At 48.9% G+C, this 18253-nt stretch overlaps 3 protein-coding genes across 3 annotated transcripts; all 3 read right to left on the minus strand.

Annotated features, from left to right (window-relative positions):
- Positions 1-1668: 1668 nt before the first annotated feature.
- On the minus strand, positions 1669-2616 carry LOC101763834. The gene has a single exon (XM_004954024.3). The coding sequence runs from the start codon at positions 2516-2518 to the stop codon at positions 1910-1912; it is 609 nt and encodes a 202-aa protein (XP_004954081.1). The 5' UTR covers positions 2519-2616; the 3' UTR covers positions 1669-1909.
- Positions 2617-3852: 1236 nt separating this feature from the next.
- LOC101764230 lies at positions 3853-6357 on the minus strand. The gene is made up of 3 exons (XM_004954025.3): positions 5780-6357; positions 5550-5617; positions 3853-4495 (listed from the first exon to the last, which is right to left on the minus strand). The coding sequence occupies exons 1-3, from the start codon at positions 6008-6010 to the stop codon at positions 4057-4059; spliced, it is 738 nt and encodes a 245-aa protein (XP_004954082.1). The 5' UTR covers positions 6011-6357; the 3' UTR covers positions 3853-4056.
- Positions 6358-8996: 2639 nt separating this feature from the next.
- Positions 8997-12147, minus strand: LOC101764642 (protein trichome birefringence-like 1). The gene is made up of 5 exons (XM_004954026.2): positions 10609-12147; positions 10337-10529; positions 10048-10244; positions 9785-9943; positions 8997-9692 (listed from the first exon to the last, which is right to left on the minus strand). The coding sequence occupies exons 1-5, from the start codon at positions 11925-11927 to the stop codon at positions 9350-9352; spliced, it is 2211 nt and encodes a 736-aa protein (XP_004954083.1). The 5' UTR covers positions 11928-12147; the 3' UTR covers positions 8997-9349.
- Between the last annotated feature and the right edge of the window lie 6106 nt (positions 12148-18253).

Consider the following 18253-nt stretch of genomic DNA (forward strand, 5'->3'; position numbering starts at 1 on the left):
CCGCCAAGGAGAAGGCCGCGACGGCCGGGAGCTTCCACAGCACGCCGAGGTCGGGGTCCCCGCCCGGAAGGTCCGCGTCGATGAGCGCGCGGAGGAGGTCGTCGTCCTCCGCGCCGCCGAAGACGTCCGACTCGTCGACCACGCCGGCGTCGACGAGGTTCTGGAGGAAGGTCCGGAGGTCGTTGTTGCTGCTGCGGTAGGCGTTGAGAATCTCCCCTAGCAGCGCCCCGAGGTCTTCCTTGTTCCTGATCTTGCGGCGCTCGCCCTCGCCGTCGTCGGTGGCGTTCGAGCCGCCGGGGCTTGAAGCTGAGAGGCAGATGTGACGAGGGGGAGCGCGAAGGCGGAGCGAGGAGCGGGGGAGGGCGGGAGAGAAAAGAGCAGAGGGGCGGGTCGGGGTGCGGGTGGGGGCGGGGGTGAATCGAGGGAGTAGAAGGGAATACTCCATTGCTGTGGCCTGTGGGGAGTTCGTGAGGTCTCTCTCGGCGTTGAACAGACAGAATCACACACAGAAGCTGCACAGAAGCCATCCATGGTCTTATCCCAGGACCCACCATGGGTTGTTTGGGCCTTGAAATTGTTGAGTTTAATCTTGCTTTAAGTAAGTTTTAGGATATATATAAAGTAATTTAGTATAGGTAATAGACTAAAGGTGTGTTTGGTTGCATCCACCACATGATGCATGCACGGATGATCCTGAATGGGATGGTTCAACCAATTTAGTTGTACCATATGGTTCACTCTAATTAGTAGAATAATGTATTAAGTGGAATGTCCTCATCCTGGATGAGTTGATCTAATTCACCCAACCAAACAAAATGATCATTATTATTTTGAATCATTCCATACATAAATCAAATCATACAACCAACTAAACACATCCTAAACGTGCTTGTAGTCAAGCGTACATGTATTTGAGTCCTTGTAGGACTGGTCATACATGTATATGCACGAAGTCCATGCACGTCGGAAGCAAGGATAGTTACCGGCCAGTTGCCTTATACAGAGTCGTATAAAAGGTATGCGAAGTCCTTGGAATCCAGCAGCCGATGTATCAAGTCCGAGAAGTCCAGACCGTAGACGAGATGGACTCAGGCCTTGTGTGCCTGCACGATCAAGGTAGAGTTGTATTCTAAGGTAGAGCAAAGCATCGGTATATTGAGGACGTGGGAAAAGAAAAGGAGTAAGAGCTAAGCTGTTGCAGCTCTGGAAAATTTGTGTGTGTGTTTTCCTTCGGTTCTTTTCTCTCCAAATTCGTGTGAGATTCTGGGCTAAACCAACAGAAATCGTGGCCCGCTCCTTCCGGCCCTTTTCTGCATCTTTTTGCTTTTTGAATTGCGAATTTCCTCTCTTAACATAGGGAAGTAGTTTTTTTCGTTAGGTTTCATCAAATTCTCGTTATGGTTACCAAATCTTGGCCTCAGAACAGGAAGCCAGCAGCAATGAACCTACGCCATTTACAAGCATTCAGACTTCAGAGTGGAGCCTAGGCAGTTCATTGAAGCTGGAAAGGGGGGATGCTGTATTGCATCTTTAAGGTTGATTGATGATATTTCAGATGAAACTTGTAAGAAGCACATGTCCTATACTCCTATGCTCCCCTATTGCTAAGATTGGAATAAGATGTTCAGATAACATGTTCGTCAGTTGCATCAGCGAACCTCACCAAGGTAAAACAGTAGCGCAAACTTAATAACATACTCAAAAGTGAAATTGGAACCCTTATTATTCCCCATGTCTCTAAAAACTACTCCCTCCGTTCTAAATTTTTGATCATTTTAACTTTTCTAGATTCATATATATTATTATGCATATAATATATGTCTAGAAAAATTAAAACAACCTGCAATTTGGAACGGACGGAGCAAGTGATTTAAATTACAACTAGCCCCTTAAATTAATCATCATCTTCCTATTCCTCGTCATCCTCATACTCCTCGTCATCATCCTCGTACTCCTCCTCGTCTTCGTATTCCTCGTCATCGTCGTCCTCCTCTTCCCCTGACGAAGAGTGCTCCTTGGCCATGGACATGACGTTCCAGTGCCGGACGGCGAGGTCCCACCCCAACACGGATCCCCTCTCCGTGGCGTCCCACCTCGACGACAGGAACCCGTAGTGGACGCCGAGCAGCCCCGCCGCGAACAGCAGGGCCGAGCCCGCGGCGGCGGCCCAGGCCGGCGCGTCCCCGGGCGCCGCGCGGTCGAGCAGCCTCAGGAACGCCGCGTCCGCCGCGACAGCCGCCGCGGGGGGCGCCAGCATCCGCCACATCATCCCGCGCCGCATCTCCTCCGACAGCTCCAGCCCGAGCCCGCCCGCGCCCCACTTCCTGGCGCCGCCGCCGCCACCGCCCGGCGCGGACGTCGACGCCGGCGTCGCGGTGGCGTCGATGACCTCGACGTTGCTGGAGCTGGCCGCCGGGCGGGCGCCGATGACACCGGCGCGGCGAAGGGCGCTGGGGCTGGCTGGTGGAAGCAGCGGGCGCGCGCTGGCGGCGCGAGACGGGAGGAGCAGCAGCCCCATGTCTACTTTGGATAGCTTAGCGGCGCTGGTGGTGGTGTCCGGCGGGGGTGCTCCCGGTTGCGGCCTGTGGGTCGGGGCTGGCCGTACGCACCTGTGTGAAGACGGGAATAAAAGAGGCCTGATGCGTTATCCTAACCTTTTTCTCGGGATGGCAACGTGTGAGATATTTTGGCCCGGTGTAACATTAAAATCGAAAAAAAGAGAGAAAAAATACATATTTTTTGAAATGTTGGATCCTATCCCCCCGAGTTTGCGAAATTCCTATAAACTTTTTTTTTAAAAAATCCTATGTTCTAGCCCTCATTTTAGATTTGTGTTAAACTTACCATAAGGCAGGAGAATAAACAGCTCTAGTAGGAATGGTGCACAATCATTTGCTAAATGAAATTTGTCCCGATTTGAGGACGGTGATTTGGCCACATGGTAGGGGATTGGGGAGCGTAGTTTATTGTGCTTGTGCACGAGACGATGCAATGTCCACTGACTGACGGGGTTTGACTTAAAAATCTCTTCTCATCTCTAAACAAAAAGAAAGCGCCGACTGGCGTTGCTGGGCCACATGGTTCTCTATTCCACACTGACACTTGCTTTGTCTGCACCAGCGACCCTTCGTGCTCGAGCTCGTTGCCTCCAGCTACAAGCCATGCAAACAAGGCAACATATGTGCACTGGCACAGCCGCTCGCTACCCCCACATGCAGCCTTGAGATCTGCTAGCTCAGCCGGATCTCCTCTACGTGCTACCATCCAAAAGCACCTAACAGACGCATTCCTTTTTCACCCAACTCTACGCTCTTTTTTTTTTCTCTCCTCTCCTTGTGAAAACGATGCGAGACGCTGACGATGTGTCGTGTGTGTACGCGCGCGCATGCGTTGGTATGATTATGCCCGGATCCTATGCTATTATACGTTGATGAGCCTAAGAAAATTGTTAGGAAAATGTGTTTTGTTCCTCTGCGCAGTGTACTTCAGTGGGAGCCTCGCCTTGACACTGCCATCCTATGTCCGTGGCAGCCTTATGTCATGTCAGACCTTGTCCGGATCGCTGTTCCAGCTTTTCAGGTGATATGAAGTAATTTTACAGGAGATAATGTTCTCAACGCGCTGTTGATGCACCGTTGCATCAGCAACAGCATTTTTAAAATTCCTAGAATATTTTTTTTCAAAAAAGCAAATGCACAGTTACTTGACGCACCACCGAACCGCAAAAAAAAAAAAGGCAGCAACAGCCACGGTACAGTAGCAATGGAGTCACAGGAGTTTACCTCTGCTACTGCCATTGGTGGTGCAACTGCAGTTGTGTTTGGACCATATATGCACGGAGCACGGAAGAAATTAAGCTCGGTATAACGACGAACACAATCCGCCGCAAAAATTTTCCTCACCGGGGTACGACACCGCAGCATTCGCAAGTTTGGGCACGCTGCAAAGAATTCGATCTCGCCACCAGATTATATGCAACCCCACCACGATGTCCAAGAATCTTACGGTCCCATCGATCTCGACCAGGCTCTCATCCAGAGCCAGCCATGCGCGCGCTTAGCAGTGCTGCACGCTCGGAGGCGGCATGTCGGCCTTGGGCGGCGCGGCGGCGGCCGGGGAAGGGGCGGCGGACGCTCTCTTGCCGTTCTCGGTGCGGCCGAGTTTGCCGGCGGCGGCCGCGGCGGCGCTCCGCATCCGGCCCTTGCCGAGGTGGTACTGGCAGAGTGCGTAGCCCACCATCGTCGGTTGGCTGCAGCGCCACCCGCGCCCGTTCTTCCGGCTGCACCGTGACCCCTCCAGTAGCACACCCGGGCCCCGCGTTTTCTTGCTGCCGCCGCCGCCGCCGTCATCCTTCATCACTTGTGGCTTTGTCGCGTTCGCGCCTATTGTTGTTGTCGTCGTCGTCGCTGACACTGCTGCCCCGGCGCCGCCGTTGCTGAGATGCACTCCGGCCTTGATCACCGGCTCCGGCACGTGGTGATGACCATTCTCTAGGCTGCAAGTGCACGACGCAGTCCATGCTTAGACGGGGCAAAAATGCAATCATCAAGTTGGCCAAACAATCAGTACGTCATAAATAAAGTAAAGCTCAAAAATAGACAGATCACAACATGCAACACATCGATCGTACGTAGTAGATGAGACTAAACTAATGAACGGTGTTCAGGAAATTATGACAACCCAGTCCTCTTGATCAACAGCACTGCACCCCCACGGTCCATCATGGTGGAGACAGTGGAGATCACAGAGCCTATTCTTGGCCATTGAGTAAATGCTACGGTGCAGGTCAGCAGGCCCCTCTTCTTTCACCTCATCTGAGTGCATCGATGCAATTCCAATTTCCAAGCAGGCCCGGATACAAAGCACTAGCGCCGAACGGAAACAAAGCGCGGTGCGCAAGTGAGCTGAATTGTTCATGATGCGCACGCACAACCGCACATGGTCCATGTTTCCCAAAGCACTGATCGAGTTGCACTCACAAATACAGATCGAGAGAACATGGACGACGCAGGAGGGAAAGCAAGCAGCAACCAAAACAAACAAACGAACAAGCATCATCGATCTAGTTACAGGCGCGATCGAGCAAAATGGATGGCACACACAAACAAAAGGAAAGGCCCCGATCAAAAATGGCAAAGGATCGGAGGGAGGGTGCACTGGATCGATGTGGTATGCATGCATATAGGGGGTGGCAGCGGTGGCTCTACACTAGATGGGTACATGAGGGGTTTGTCTGGCAAGGAGGGGTACCCATCGAGTGGACTGACGTGTCTCATGTGTCAAGCTGGCATTGCCCACTAGTACTCCGTATGAAACAGTGAACCCAAGCCCTGCGCAAATAAAAAAGGGCCTTGGATGCTTTCCCTTTTCCATTTAGAATTCACACACAGCCATCGCTCCCTCACACCCACGAAATGGATGGCACACAAGACACAACACACGCAAGTCTTTCAAAGAAAAAAAATGGATGGCACACAGCAAGCAGGCAGCGCTTCTTGTTCTCGCTCCTGTTCCGTTTTCAGGCATCAGTTCGACAGTTCATCACATACCTCCTGCGGCCATCTGCAGGCACCTGCTGTTGTGCACCCAGGACCCTGCCGCGCTCCACCACGCTGTCCTGCAGAAGCCCGTAATCCAAGAACATGGGGTTAGCTAGATCTGGAATGGGTGCAACAACAGAACGCGACTTCCCCCAGCAGAGCTGTGTCCTAACGAATTCCCTCGTCCAGGAATCAACACGCCGATTATGGAATCAAGAACATGAAGCCAGCATGCGTACCTTCGGCAGCAATGGCAGCAATGCCGGGCACCTCGCCGGCGAGGAGTGCCCTTCCCCGAGATCCGCGGCGGCAAACGGGTGCAAGTGCAAGCCTGCCTCCTCTCTCTTGTCCGCCGCGGGGCGCTCCTGGTGATCCACCGACGCGGCCGGCGACGGCCGTGGCGCGGCGGGCGGATCTGACGGCAGCAGGTAGCCGAGAGGCTGGCCTGGAGGCCGCCTCCTGATCCTCATGGACGGAGGACGAGGGGAACGGAGCTGGAGAGGAGAGAGGGGGGGGCAATGGAAGACAGATTTGGGGAGGGTGCAAATTAAAAGAGGGGGGCTTTGTGTGTGTTGGTTCCTTGGTTTTGGTTGGGCTCTCGCTCATGGAGGCATTTATTTATGGGAGCCAGTAAATGCGATGGATTGGTGCAGTTTCACTCCGGCACTCGGCTGACTTCCTTCCTGGGTCGATTTTGGCATGAGAGAGGAGAGGAGACACGGTGGCGGATGCAGCAGCTATCTAGATTCTAGAGAAGAGAGGAGAGGAAGGGGGCGGATGGCGTGAGGGGGTTCAGTGGTGGGATCCTTTGTTTTTGCATGCAATACACCATGTGCACTGAACTGTTCTATAGGGAGGGGGAGGGGATGGGTGCCAAGGCAGGTGAGATTTGTCCTAGGGGTAGTATTGCTAGGTGTACAAGCATTTGTGTATTTGTGTAAGCGAGTTGTTCCGAAAGTATGTATGGTGTATGTAATATCCACATTCGAGGTTTAGCGTCCCGAACGAGAGTTAGAGTGGTGCTAGAAAGATACATGTATCGTAAGTGTTTCGTGTGCGCCACGGCATGATTGGGAGAAAAGTGGCAAATATGGTGTTTTGGCGCGAAAAGGCAAAGGGTGAAAAAATGGGTGGTTTCGTGTTCGGCACGGCAACATCGTGAAGTGTATTAAATATATAGTATCTTGGCATGAAATAGCAAAGTCTCATAATATATTTTTAGTGGTAGTGCAACTGTATTTTAATGGTCCGACAACAGTTAAATCAATTTTAAAGTAGATGAAGAGGATTGCATGATGAATCTATGGTGTTAATTTTACTTTGATGGCACCGTACGTCTATCCAAATGATATGGACACGTGGAGATAAATCAAACATCAGAAGCACTGGTTGCGCACGATAAATAGTCAAAACTTTTATATAAAGAAAATGATTAAAACCAACCTGTAGCAATTGCACGATATCTTGCTTGATATTTTGTCCTTATTTCACAAAATTAAATGGAGTAGATCGAAATATGAGGTGGCTGGTAGACTAGCACGATACATCGAGCGCAAAATAGCAATTATGGTAAGAATTAACATTGGTGACAACTCTTGAGCAAATCTCTTGCATTTTGACATGCTAAGATTGGCATGTATCCAGCTTTTTGACCAGCATGACGTGCCTAATATAATTGGCAACATATGAATCACTACGAGAACAGTGAGTTGTGCTCTAGCGGTTACCAGCTTACCATGATGATCTCACGCCAGATCTGCTACGCGTACCCGCGCCGGTATAATGGAGTCAACTGACCCGTGGGGCCCATTCTCTCGCGTTCAGACGTAAGCAAGCCAGTTGTTTCAGGAAGGAGGAAAAACAACTGGGAACCCAGCCTGACACCGGGCTTGCATCATGGGTGGATCGACCTTCTTCTGTCAAAGCCCATTGGGCCCAAGAAGCGCTGTTGTTCAGCTCCCTTTCCATCCGTATCTACCAATGAGTATATTCGACTGGTCTCCTCCCTCCCTCTCGTCAGCCTGGGCAGTGTGATTAGGATTGGCAAAACCCTCATGCTGATGGCCTCATGGGTTTCAGAAATTTTTAATATCTATCTATCTGACCATAGATCCATCCACCCGTGGGTCGTGAGACAATTAGCCGGCATGGGAATGTGGGGGCGCGCCTGTATGTGTGGTGGGTACGGTTCGTGTAGGTATGTCATGATCATGGGGATGGCCTACATGCACTCCCCATGATGTGCCCTATTCCTCTCAGAAGAAAATTCAGAGAGAGGGAGGCACACAGACAGCCAGACAGGGTTAATGGCTGGCTAAACATGCCGGCATGGACTTCGCATATGGACCATCAGATAGATGGTTCGGTGAATGCCGATGGGGCAATGGTGAGCAGAACGTACACTACCCAGATTCTGGACTCATCTCCTGTCCTCATGTGCTGCAGATGTCGATGTATAAAGCTCCAACTCCAAGCCCATGCAGTAGCAGTAGCAGTAGCAGTAGCAGTAGCTGCTGAAAGCCTGAAAGACCCCAGGAGATGTCAACACGCTGTGCCAGATCAGAAACCACCATGCCAGGGAAGGTGTGTGACCCATGTACAGGTCCCAAAATTTAAGCGTTCCTTGGGTAGGATCATCCTGTGTTTAGAGGGACTGAGGGAGAGGGGGGACAAGGTGATGCCATACGACAAGGGAGAGGAAGGACCAGGGACATGGTCCATGCATTGCAATCGAGTTCAGGGCAAACAACATACCCGCCCAAGTGGGCGGCGCCTGCTTTTTTTCTGATATAAATGTTGGCTACAAATGTAAAATCCTGCTACCGGTGGAGGAAGACAGTGAGTTGCGCTGTAGCAGCTTCCATTATCCGTAGGCCGAGCTGGACTAGTCCGGATGCGTTCCTGACGATTGTCTTGTCCATGTACTTAGCACCTCCTTGGACGACACTGTGTTCTGAACCTCAAGTTACTTCCCATCTCGATGCAAACTGCGGCACTACATCGGCTTCTTGGATGACACAGTGTTCTGAACCTCAAGTTACTGCCCATCCTTTTATTCATTTGCTACGTCCACGATTGTTCGATCTTTAGCATTTTGACCTTAGTAGTGTGATCTTAGACAGTGTACAATCAGATTGGGATAATTAAGAGCATAGCAGAATTTCACTAAGCAACAAAAAGGATTAATACATCTATATCTTCATCTCCATTCCCTAACTTAAATTGTCAGCTTTTACAATTTGATAATACTTTTAGCCTGGTGTTCAGGGATTTCATTCTATTTGAAACAATTAACCTACGGTTCGATTAATACTTAATTTTGCCAAGTAATCACATAATTTTACATTTCTTTCTTCTTCTGACTAGGTGAATCAACCAACGAGAGGGGGTCGTAAGGCACGACAGTTTTCTTGTACAACATCGATTACAACCACTTTCCATATAATCCAGCAAGTATACCAAAAATGAACTCATAATACTATATTAATATACAGACAGAAAAAAGTCTCACAAAAGATTGATCCTCCTATGTCATGTAATGCACTATCTATTCTATTTTTTCATATTATTTTCGCTAATAGACATGATGTTTACATCATATAATCCTATTGAGCCTATACAGATTTCGTGTTGTTATTCGGAGCTAGAGATCTGACTAACCGCCTGCTTTACTCTATGCAAGGATTCCAAATTAAAATCCTTGATCTCAGTTATATCAGCTTTCTTTTGATCGATTCGTATGGATCCTATATATGCAACTCGCCGTCTGACTACAACAGTTCATGTACAAGAACAACGCACACTTGCCTTTATTGTTGCATCGTATGGCGCTGTTTCACCAAAATCTGTGCGTAGAGAAGCTCGTTCCAGGAGTCTGGTACTCCAGGAAGGCACCAGTGGCTGCAGTCCTGGTACAGCTCAGGCGATTTCCTCTCCTCCTCGGACAACTTCTGCTTGCGATAGACTGAAGGGTGTGCCTCCTTCCTGTAGTCAGTCATCCTTGTTATGTTCAGGTACACAACTGGTGTTTTCATACCATGGAGCACCTCCTCCAAAATGCTCATCTTTGTTGGGTATGGTGTGAGGTACTGCTCATTCGTTATTGGCTCCGTTTCCTTGTCACAACTGCCTCCTGAATTCCATTGACCCCCACTGCATAACAGAAATAGTTTGTAAACATCAGCTACTCATATAGCACATCATGCTGAACTTGCAAGGATCAAGAAATAGCCCGGCATACATACCTGAAATGGGATGCTGAGTAGCCTCTGAAAAACACAGTGGTTTTCTTGGGATTTACATTGGAATCAACCCACTTGGCCCAGGTGTTGAGAGCTCTCCGATAGGCATCATGGACATCCAGCTCACTGTATACGCGGTTGCCCTCTTGATAGTAATCTTTCCTGTGTCACATTTTAAGAATACTCAGAACAATAAACTGCAAATGAAATGCAGGATGTATGAACTGCAGATTTTAGTGAATCAGGCAGGGCTTTGTTGTGCTCACCCTAGAGAAGTTTTGTCATGCGTCCACCAGTGACCGGTATTGAAGATAATGATATCTGCATTCTTATACCTCGGAAACGCTCGATCGACTATGTCAAGCCTGAGAGTTTCCCTGGTACCATTTCCGTTTCCGATTGGCATCTCCCATTCCTGAACAAGGAAAGGGGATCGGAAGAACTCCACGGTGCAATTGTAGTCCTATAAACAACAGGATGTTTGCGCATGAGAATGTTGTAATTGCTGAAACTAGCATAGCTTGAGATAAGAGAACTCGAATACAGCATATCTACCTGGAACAAGAACGAGTAGGAGCCCTCAGCCTTGAATTGGTGCCTGCCGGATACCTCAAAAACCTTGCTCTTGTCTTTGACAGAATTCCTCAAGATACAAATCAAGGATTCCCACATGTTCCTGTTGAGTGAGTCACCGACAAACACCAATCTCTTTCCCCTCAGCCTCTCCAACATATCAGCTGGGTTCAATCTAACATAAGAAACAGATAACTGTATTTGTCACATGCCAATAACTAACTACTCAGTTGTTCAGGTAAACTTTTTCTCACCTTGGGATTCTGCATGCGCTGGGTTGCCACCGTAGCCTCTGGTAAGCTTTGTCAGGCCGGCCGTTGAGATGGCAGTTGAAGGACTCATCGATGTGAGGACATGATCCCGCAGGGTACAAAGGGTACGAGTCATCTTGGACCCAATTCCCGTAGAACATGTCGCAGCTGGCCATGTTCTCAATCCAATCAACCTTCTTGCGTCTGCCAGCATTAGCAGCCGCTTTCACCAGCACAGTAGTGTTGTTATTGGCTATTGGGGTAACCACTTGTGCAGATTGATCTTTCGCCGAACTAGTACTTCCCTGAGGACTAGCAGTTGATTCAATCTGCTTATTCTCTGAACTGCTGCTTCCATCTGAAGCAGCTGAACTTCTAGTATGGTTCTTGTTATCTGCAGGAGACTGAATCAGCAGAGTCTGGTTGTTGCCTGCAGCTCCACTGCTGTGAGATGCAGTTCCATTACCATCCATGGCCGCTGCAACTGCACTTGTAGCATGATTAATGAATGGAACAGCAGTTCCATTGCTTAAAGCTGCACTTCCGCTTCCAAACTGGTGCGTTGAGCCGGCAGCATTCCTTGCACTGGCTTTCATCCCGCTGCCATCTCCGGCATCCACGGAACTCGCGTTCGCGTCGGAGCCATTGATCCGAACACGCTGGCCTCCCTTCGCCGTTGTGCCATCCTGGGCTGAACCGCCGCTCGGAAGTGCAGGTCCGGGCCCACCACCCTTCGCCTCGGCAGTGGCAGTTCCGGTGGAATGTTTGGCTTCGGCACCGACTTGCACATGATCATCGTCGGGTGGCGCGCCGATCGGCACCGCCGCAGTAGCATCGCCAGGTGCTGGCGCGTGATCCCTGCTGGGAGCGCCGCCCGCACTGCTGGCCGGAACTCCGCCTCCGCTTCCCAACTGCTCACCCGGCCGAACCGCACTGGAGATACTGCCCCCCGCTTGCGGAGCGCTCGCCGCGAATCCGCCGCCCCTCGGCCCGCCACGCCTCGCTGCAACGCCGCTCGGAGGCACCGAGGAGGACGAATTGGCGGGGAACAGGGAGGAGAGGAAGCCCGAGACCTGAGCGCGGTACGGCGACGCGGAGGCGATCAGGCCGTCGAACCACGCCGCGGCCGGCGTCGAGGCCGGTGGCGCGGGGAGGGAGGGCGCGAAGGCGAGGATGACCGCGAAACCGGCGAAGGTGAGCGCGAGGCCGTAGAGGCAGAGCCTGGCCGGCCGCGCGCGCCCGACGAGCCCTGCTCCCCCGAGGTGGCCGAGGTGGTCGGCCACGGCCGCCACGCCGCCGCTGTGCCTCCACGCGCCCTTCATCCCCGGCGGCACGCGTGGGCAGGCGAGCGGGGCGCAGCGGTAGTTGGTTAGGGTTTAGAGGAGGCGAGGCGGCCGTGCGGAGGCCTAGCCGCGCAGGCGGTGCCGGGGTGGGGAGGAGGGAGCGCGCCGTGCGTGGCGATCGATCTGCTGCTACTGCGGTAAAGGCTTTTGTAGGGAGGCGGCGTGGTGCGGGCTGGCAGCGAAGCTAACTACCTGCGTGATCTTTGGGGATTTTTCAAACTCACGCTTTTGGTTGTTTTGCCGAAGCCGGGTTGTGCCGGACTGCCAACGCTAAAGAAATACGGGATCTATATAGTAGAGCTGATTTTGTACTCAGAGATGCAGGCTAGTTTGTCCACGAACCCACAAATACATCATTTTTTCGTGAAACCTAACTATGGGTCGTGACTGTTGGGAACGCATTTTGTTCTAATTCAACAAAAATATGTACAACCAGTTTAGTTGAATTCGAAACACAAGTACTCCCTTCTATCCTAAATTATATGTCGTTTTAGTTTTTTCAATTAATATGTTTTATTATGCACTTAGATATACCCTATATCTAGATGCATAATAATATTTATAAATATATATCTAGATGCATAATAATATTTATAAATATAGAAAAGTCAAAATGACTGTATAAGGACTGAGGGAGTATACGTGAACATCGGATTGTGCAAGATTGCCTACGCTCAAAAGGAACGAGGTCCTTAAGAAACTGATTATTGTTTTTACGGATGCTGTAATCTAACCGCCTTCTTGATCTTTGGGATTCTTAAACGTCACATATTTGGTTCACATGTCTCTTATGAACGTCAGGTTATTATGTTTAGGAAACTGATTATTATGTTTAGGGATGTAAGAGGATTTAGACATGGGTCCACAAATAGATCAGTTTTTCACATAACTCATGGAAAAATGACCTAGTTGCAGAGTCTTGGTTGTTGTGTTGTATTTGGGCACTTAACATGTGTAGTGTGCGTCGAATAAAACATGTCTAGAGGGTTTTGTGGGAACGTTAGAGTGAGCTCAGGAGAAGTCGATTCTCTCAAATGCTTGTAATTGTTGTCATATTTAAGTCTTAAGCCTCTTAAGTGTTTGGCGATTAAATATAACATAACGTGGCATTTCAACATCGAACAGGAACACTTTTGTTTGTCCGAAATCATATGGTTTCTTTCTTCCGGGTCATATAAAAATTGAACTATCACTTTAAAATTACTGCTGAAATTATTGTGTTCTGAACTAATAATAGGTACTTCCATGTGCAGTCTCTTGCTTCACTTCGGATATAAGCAAAACCATATACAACCTTCACAATAAGGGTGCCAAGGTCCACTCTGTTCAACATTATGTATACAATCACAGTAAACCCATGCACATATGCACGATCCTCCACTATTTTGAGCACAGTGTAGCTCAAATTTGAGAGTTGCAATCTCTCTTTTCCCCAAGCAATGATAGTGACTTTATTACGAGTCTGTTTGTTTTCCTCCTAGATTATATAAGTTGGATTATGGTTCAAGGTAGTTGGGTAAAAGATCATTACGGGACTACAAATAATCTGAAATAAGCAAGCTACCCAAGACTAGCTTATTTCAGATTATTTGTGATCTCATTATGGTATCAAAGTAATCTTTTAGTATAGTACCCATGACCCATAATTCAACTTTGTATAATCTCCTAAGGGTTACACTTAGCATCAACAGTATGCAGCGCAGAAAGGAGGGGCACTTTCATCGTTGCACAATATTGGACAATAATTTGGCACTAGCACATCAGTTTCTGGCTCTCTGCTCTGCCGATCTGTCATCTACAGGCAGGGTTAACATGTCAAACTAATCAGTCAGAGGATGAGTTCATAGTTCCTACACGTCAAACTTCCATATCTTCGCCTAACATACACAGAGGGTATACGCGAGCACTACTGCACCCATGTCCGGCCGCATCGACTTGCTATCGACTACTTCGATTTCATCACGACGCTCGCCAACTCACCAACGACTATCTCGACTACTCGTCTTGACTAGAAACTAGTCGAGGACGGACACTACATCAGCGACAACTAGTCGAGGACAAGTCCCAACTAGTCAGCTTTATCAACAACCGTCGCAACTTCATCAACGACCGCCATGGTTTCGTCGACAATCGTCCACGAATCAAGCTACGTCACTTTTTTAATTATTTCATCTATTTTTTCCTGCTTGTTTTTCTACGTGATGGGCAACGCGCCGAGTATTTATTTGTGTACGCCTCCCAACGGGAATTATTCTTTGAAGCTACACCATGCCGACTGTTCTTGGGTATGTTGACCGACCGCCACGGGCTAGGTACATCGAATTAAGAGGCTATGGCCACGAGTTTGGTGCATTGGATGCTGGAGACTCACAGCGGCTACACCTCATGGAGGCATAAATCCTATGCGCGGCAACACGCGCTCTTCTCGCCAAAAGGCAGAAAAAAACTACTTTACGCGTAATTGCGCAGGTTTTTGTCGCAATGTCGACTACTTATTTTCAATGTCTTCTCTTAAGGTTACTAATCTACTCGAGTAGAACATGCCTTAATTCGAAAGTTTCGGATCTTCTGTCATGCCTAAACGCTAGGACATGTACGTGAGACAAAGATCTCAGACGCGTAGCAGCAGTGCCAGTACGCGTATATGAGATAAAGATCTCACACGCAGTGGCAATGGCTAAACAGGGACTGAGAGCCTAAATGTAACAGGCTAACTACTTGGAAAAAATATGGTTGAAACAAGAGTATAACACAAAACATTTACATTCATCACTGAATAAATTTCGATAGTATCTTCAAAATTTTACAAATATGCTACATAATGTATGAATTTTTTTCAGGTGAAGCTTCGGTAACGACTCTCCAGGACGCTTGGCGTAGCTCCAATAGCTCCGCTAGCTCCCAAGCTCAGGGGCTAAGCGCCAATTACTACCCAGAATATCTCCAATGACTTAGCTAGCTTCCAAGCTCGTGGGCTAAGCTCCAAATAAATACTCAACGTGGCTTCTAAGGCTCACCTGGCGTATAAGTTTGGGGGCTGAACTCAAAATACGACTGGCGTGAAGATTAAAGACTCTCGGATTGATTAAGGCTCAAGGGCTGATAAGCTATACGCACAGTTGATTTTTTCAAGATGAAAGAAGAAGATTCAAGATTTTATTGACCCTCCGCCTGATTCTTCGATTCAACCTAAGGCTCTTGCGCTACTTTATATGGAGTGCAACTTTCGCCGCCCTCTATATCACAATGAATATTACAAAGTCAAGACGATCAAGGGCTTGAGCACACCATAATCTCTTAGCAGCTTCGAGGAATTTTGAAGATTCAGCCAGACAAAGTACTCGTGTGTCCTCACTTTTACCGTCAAATTCCAGGTCCGACGATCCCCCACCAACCAATCTACTACCTCGAGATACCCCTTAGTAGGTTGCCGGGTATAAAATACCGACACAAATAGAGCAACTACTTCCTTAACAAACAGAGCAGCGTACTTCTTTATTACAAACAGAGCATGTAGTTACAAGCTCATTTCTTTTAGCCCAACTATCTACGCAATGCAGAACCGCACCCTTGACTTCCCCTATAGGCTAGAGGCTGGGTGTTTGCGCACATATGGAAATGCTCTTTTGACTGTTTGGCCCCACGCCACACCCACACGCCTATCTGTGCATCTGCCCGTACCCAGTGCGACCCTGCCTTCCAAGTCCGTACGGTACACTTGTTCGTTGCGTTACGACACACGCCGTCGACGCCGTTGTGAGTATTTGCCACTCTATGGTCCGAGAGCAGACGCGGCATCATTTCTTTATTTGCACGCACCTAACAGCATGCTTTCCTATATAAACTGCGATAAAGAAACAGCAGGCTTTTAACGGACTCGGATAGATGATACGAGTACTCTTTGGGGGGAAACCCCCTGCAATTCTAGCAATTAAAAAAATCTCGCAAAAAATTACAATTTTAAGTTTGCAAAAAATCACGAACCTAACAGCAATATGGAAGTTTGCATGAGAGAGAGCAACTAGGTGGAGAGAGAGAGAGAGACGATAAGTGTGCCAGTTTAATCTAGGCGAAACTGCTCCATGCGTCCGGTCTGAATCCGAACTGATCTAGCCGGCTATTTGAATAATTATATGCAAATCTAGTTCAGCAGTGGTTCATGCAGGCTAATACGAGGTTAACCATTTCTATGCAGCCGGACCATCCGCACAAGCCGAAACCTACAACAGGTTGCAAAATATGATTGAAGGAGGCAGCTCTTCTGCATTGCTGCCTAACTCCAAAACATATATAGGATTGGCCATCTTGATTATAAAAACTGTGCCCAGGTGAGTGTTATCAAAAGAAAATTAGCCGGGGAGCAGCCTAATAAACTCCTTGTTGACTGATCGGATCGATGCCAACTCTAAAATAATCCAGATTAGTCACTACTAATCGACGACGCGGCGAGGAAAAGCGAGAGAAAGATTCCGGCCAAAAGTAGAAGGGTTGCCAAATAGTGAAGGTGAGCCTAACACATTCAGAAATTGAGCTACAGCAGGGAGTGCACACATACTTGCGTGGAAGAAGATAGCATTGTGTTGTGAACTTGACTCTGAATCTCAAAGAGGAGGTGTGAAGAGGGGGTTGGTTAGGTCTCAGTTCACTTGCTTGTTGGCTGCATCAGTCAGAGGATCCCATCGTGTCGATGCTCCACTTGCGAACCCCTCCCTCTTTGTTGCTTTGGTAAACCAGTCTGTTTTCCTCTGCTCCTTTTGACCTATCATGTTCGCCACGCGCGATGGCCACATGCGGAAAGGTCCACTAGCTGGAGAGGTTGGTCGATCACTACTGGCTGGCTGGCCTATCTGGGGATCCAGTAGAAAGCAATTAGCATACTGAGGCTACGCGTGCAGCGATCGGATTGGTTCAGACCTTGAATAATTCTCCATGGCAAATGGGACACGATCGAGCGCCAGAGTGTCGAGATGGATAGAACCGTACCGTACCTTAGCATCATCATAAACTCTACGGTAATGGCACAATTGTAAGCTGGCGTCCATGGTTTCTTTTGAACGAAATGATTTTGTCCCTGTGGCTAACTAGATTCACGCACACCTTAACCACGATATAATCTTGTTGACAGCGAACGACACGTCATGCATCATAAACCTAGCTAGTAGTAAAAATTAAGCTCAGATATGACCTTACGTACAGACACATGCATCGGGGGTCTATGAGTACAACGTAATGATCAGAACCATGCATTGCAAGCGCATCTTTCCCAAAGCTCAGATGAGACATGAAAGTTGCGGAGTACTCGAAAGATCCGTGGAGTACGCCTTAAGCAAGGGTTCGTGGCTTTGGAGCTTTTGTTGCCGTGGGTTTTTGGGACCACAACACAAAGGCGAGGAGCTAGCGGGACATGCATGCCGGTTTGCAAGGAATGCAGGCAGCATGCAAGTGCAGCAACGCAAGGACATGCCTTCCTAGTTCCTACACAGTACCGGGTCCGAAAAAAAAAGGGGCTAAAACGAACACCTTCTGGGTCTGGACTTCACCGATTCTGCAAAAACCGCCGTGAGTGGAAGGGTAGAGACTAGAGAGGCATGATGATGAGGGGGAGGTGCCAATTCGGGCTGAAGTTGCCTTCTAAATCTCCAAGCCCCCACCACCAACCAAGATTTTCGTCGATCTTCTCTGGCGCTACCAACGCCCAAGAGCCAGGTGAACGGGATGGATGACGAGCTGAGCTGCGTGCGCTTGCCGGCCCAGCCGGTGCAGGGTAATCATTTCCACCGTGTCAAGACCTCAAAGAGATGGGCAAAAGAAACAACGAGAATAGCTGAAATCAAGCCAATTCAAAAGGGGGAAAAGAGCAAGTGGCGAAGTATCTCCATTCACTCCGGAACTTAAGCTTCAGATACAGAAAAGCCAGCCATGGAGGCAGCGCCTAGAGCTACTGCTATTCTAGAGATAGATTAGGGTTCGTGTTCTTCGACAAAGACCCTGTTCACCGGTCCAATCTATTACATAGCAAATCAAAATTAACAGAGAAGTAAAAGAGCTCTTTTTACAACTCAAAGCACCTGAGTAACTACTATTCCCCGCCAGATTTAACTGTAGGCCTTCATCTAAACGACACGAGCGATGCTGACCGTTGGATGGCTGATCAACGTCTCAAGGTGAAATCGGTGAACCGTTTAAAGGCCCGTTGGCTTCTGTCTGTAGCTTGTCAGATAACTGAATGGCGATGAACTTCAGTATCCCGACAATTGCCCCCCCCCCCCCCCCCCCCCCCCCCCCAAAAGATCCTTGTCCTCAAG

Source organism: Setaria italica, chromosome I, assembly GCF_000263155.2.
Source record: "Setaria italica strain Yugu1 chromosome I, Setaria_italica_v2.0, whole genome shotgun sequence".
Lineage (NCBI taxonomy): Eukaryota > Viridiplantae > Streptophyta > Magnoliopsida > Poales > Poaceae > Setaria > Setaria italica.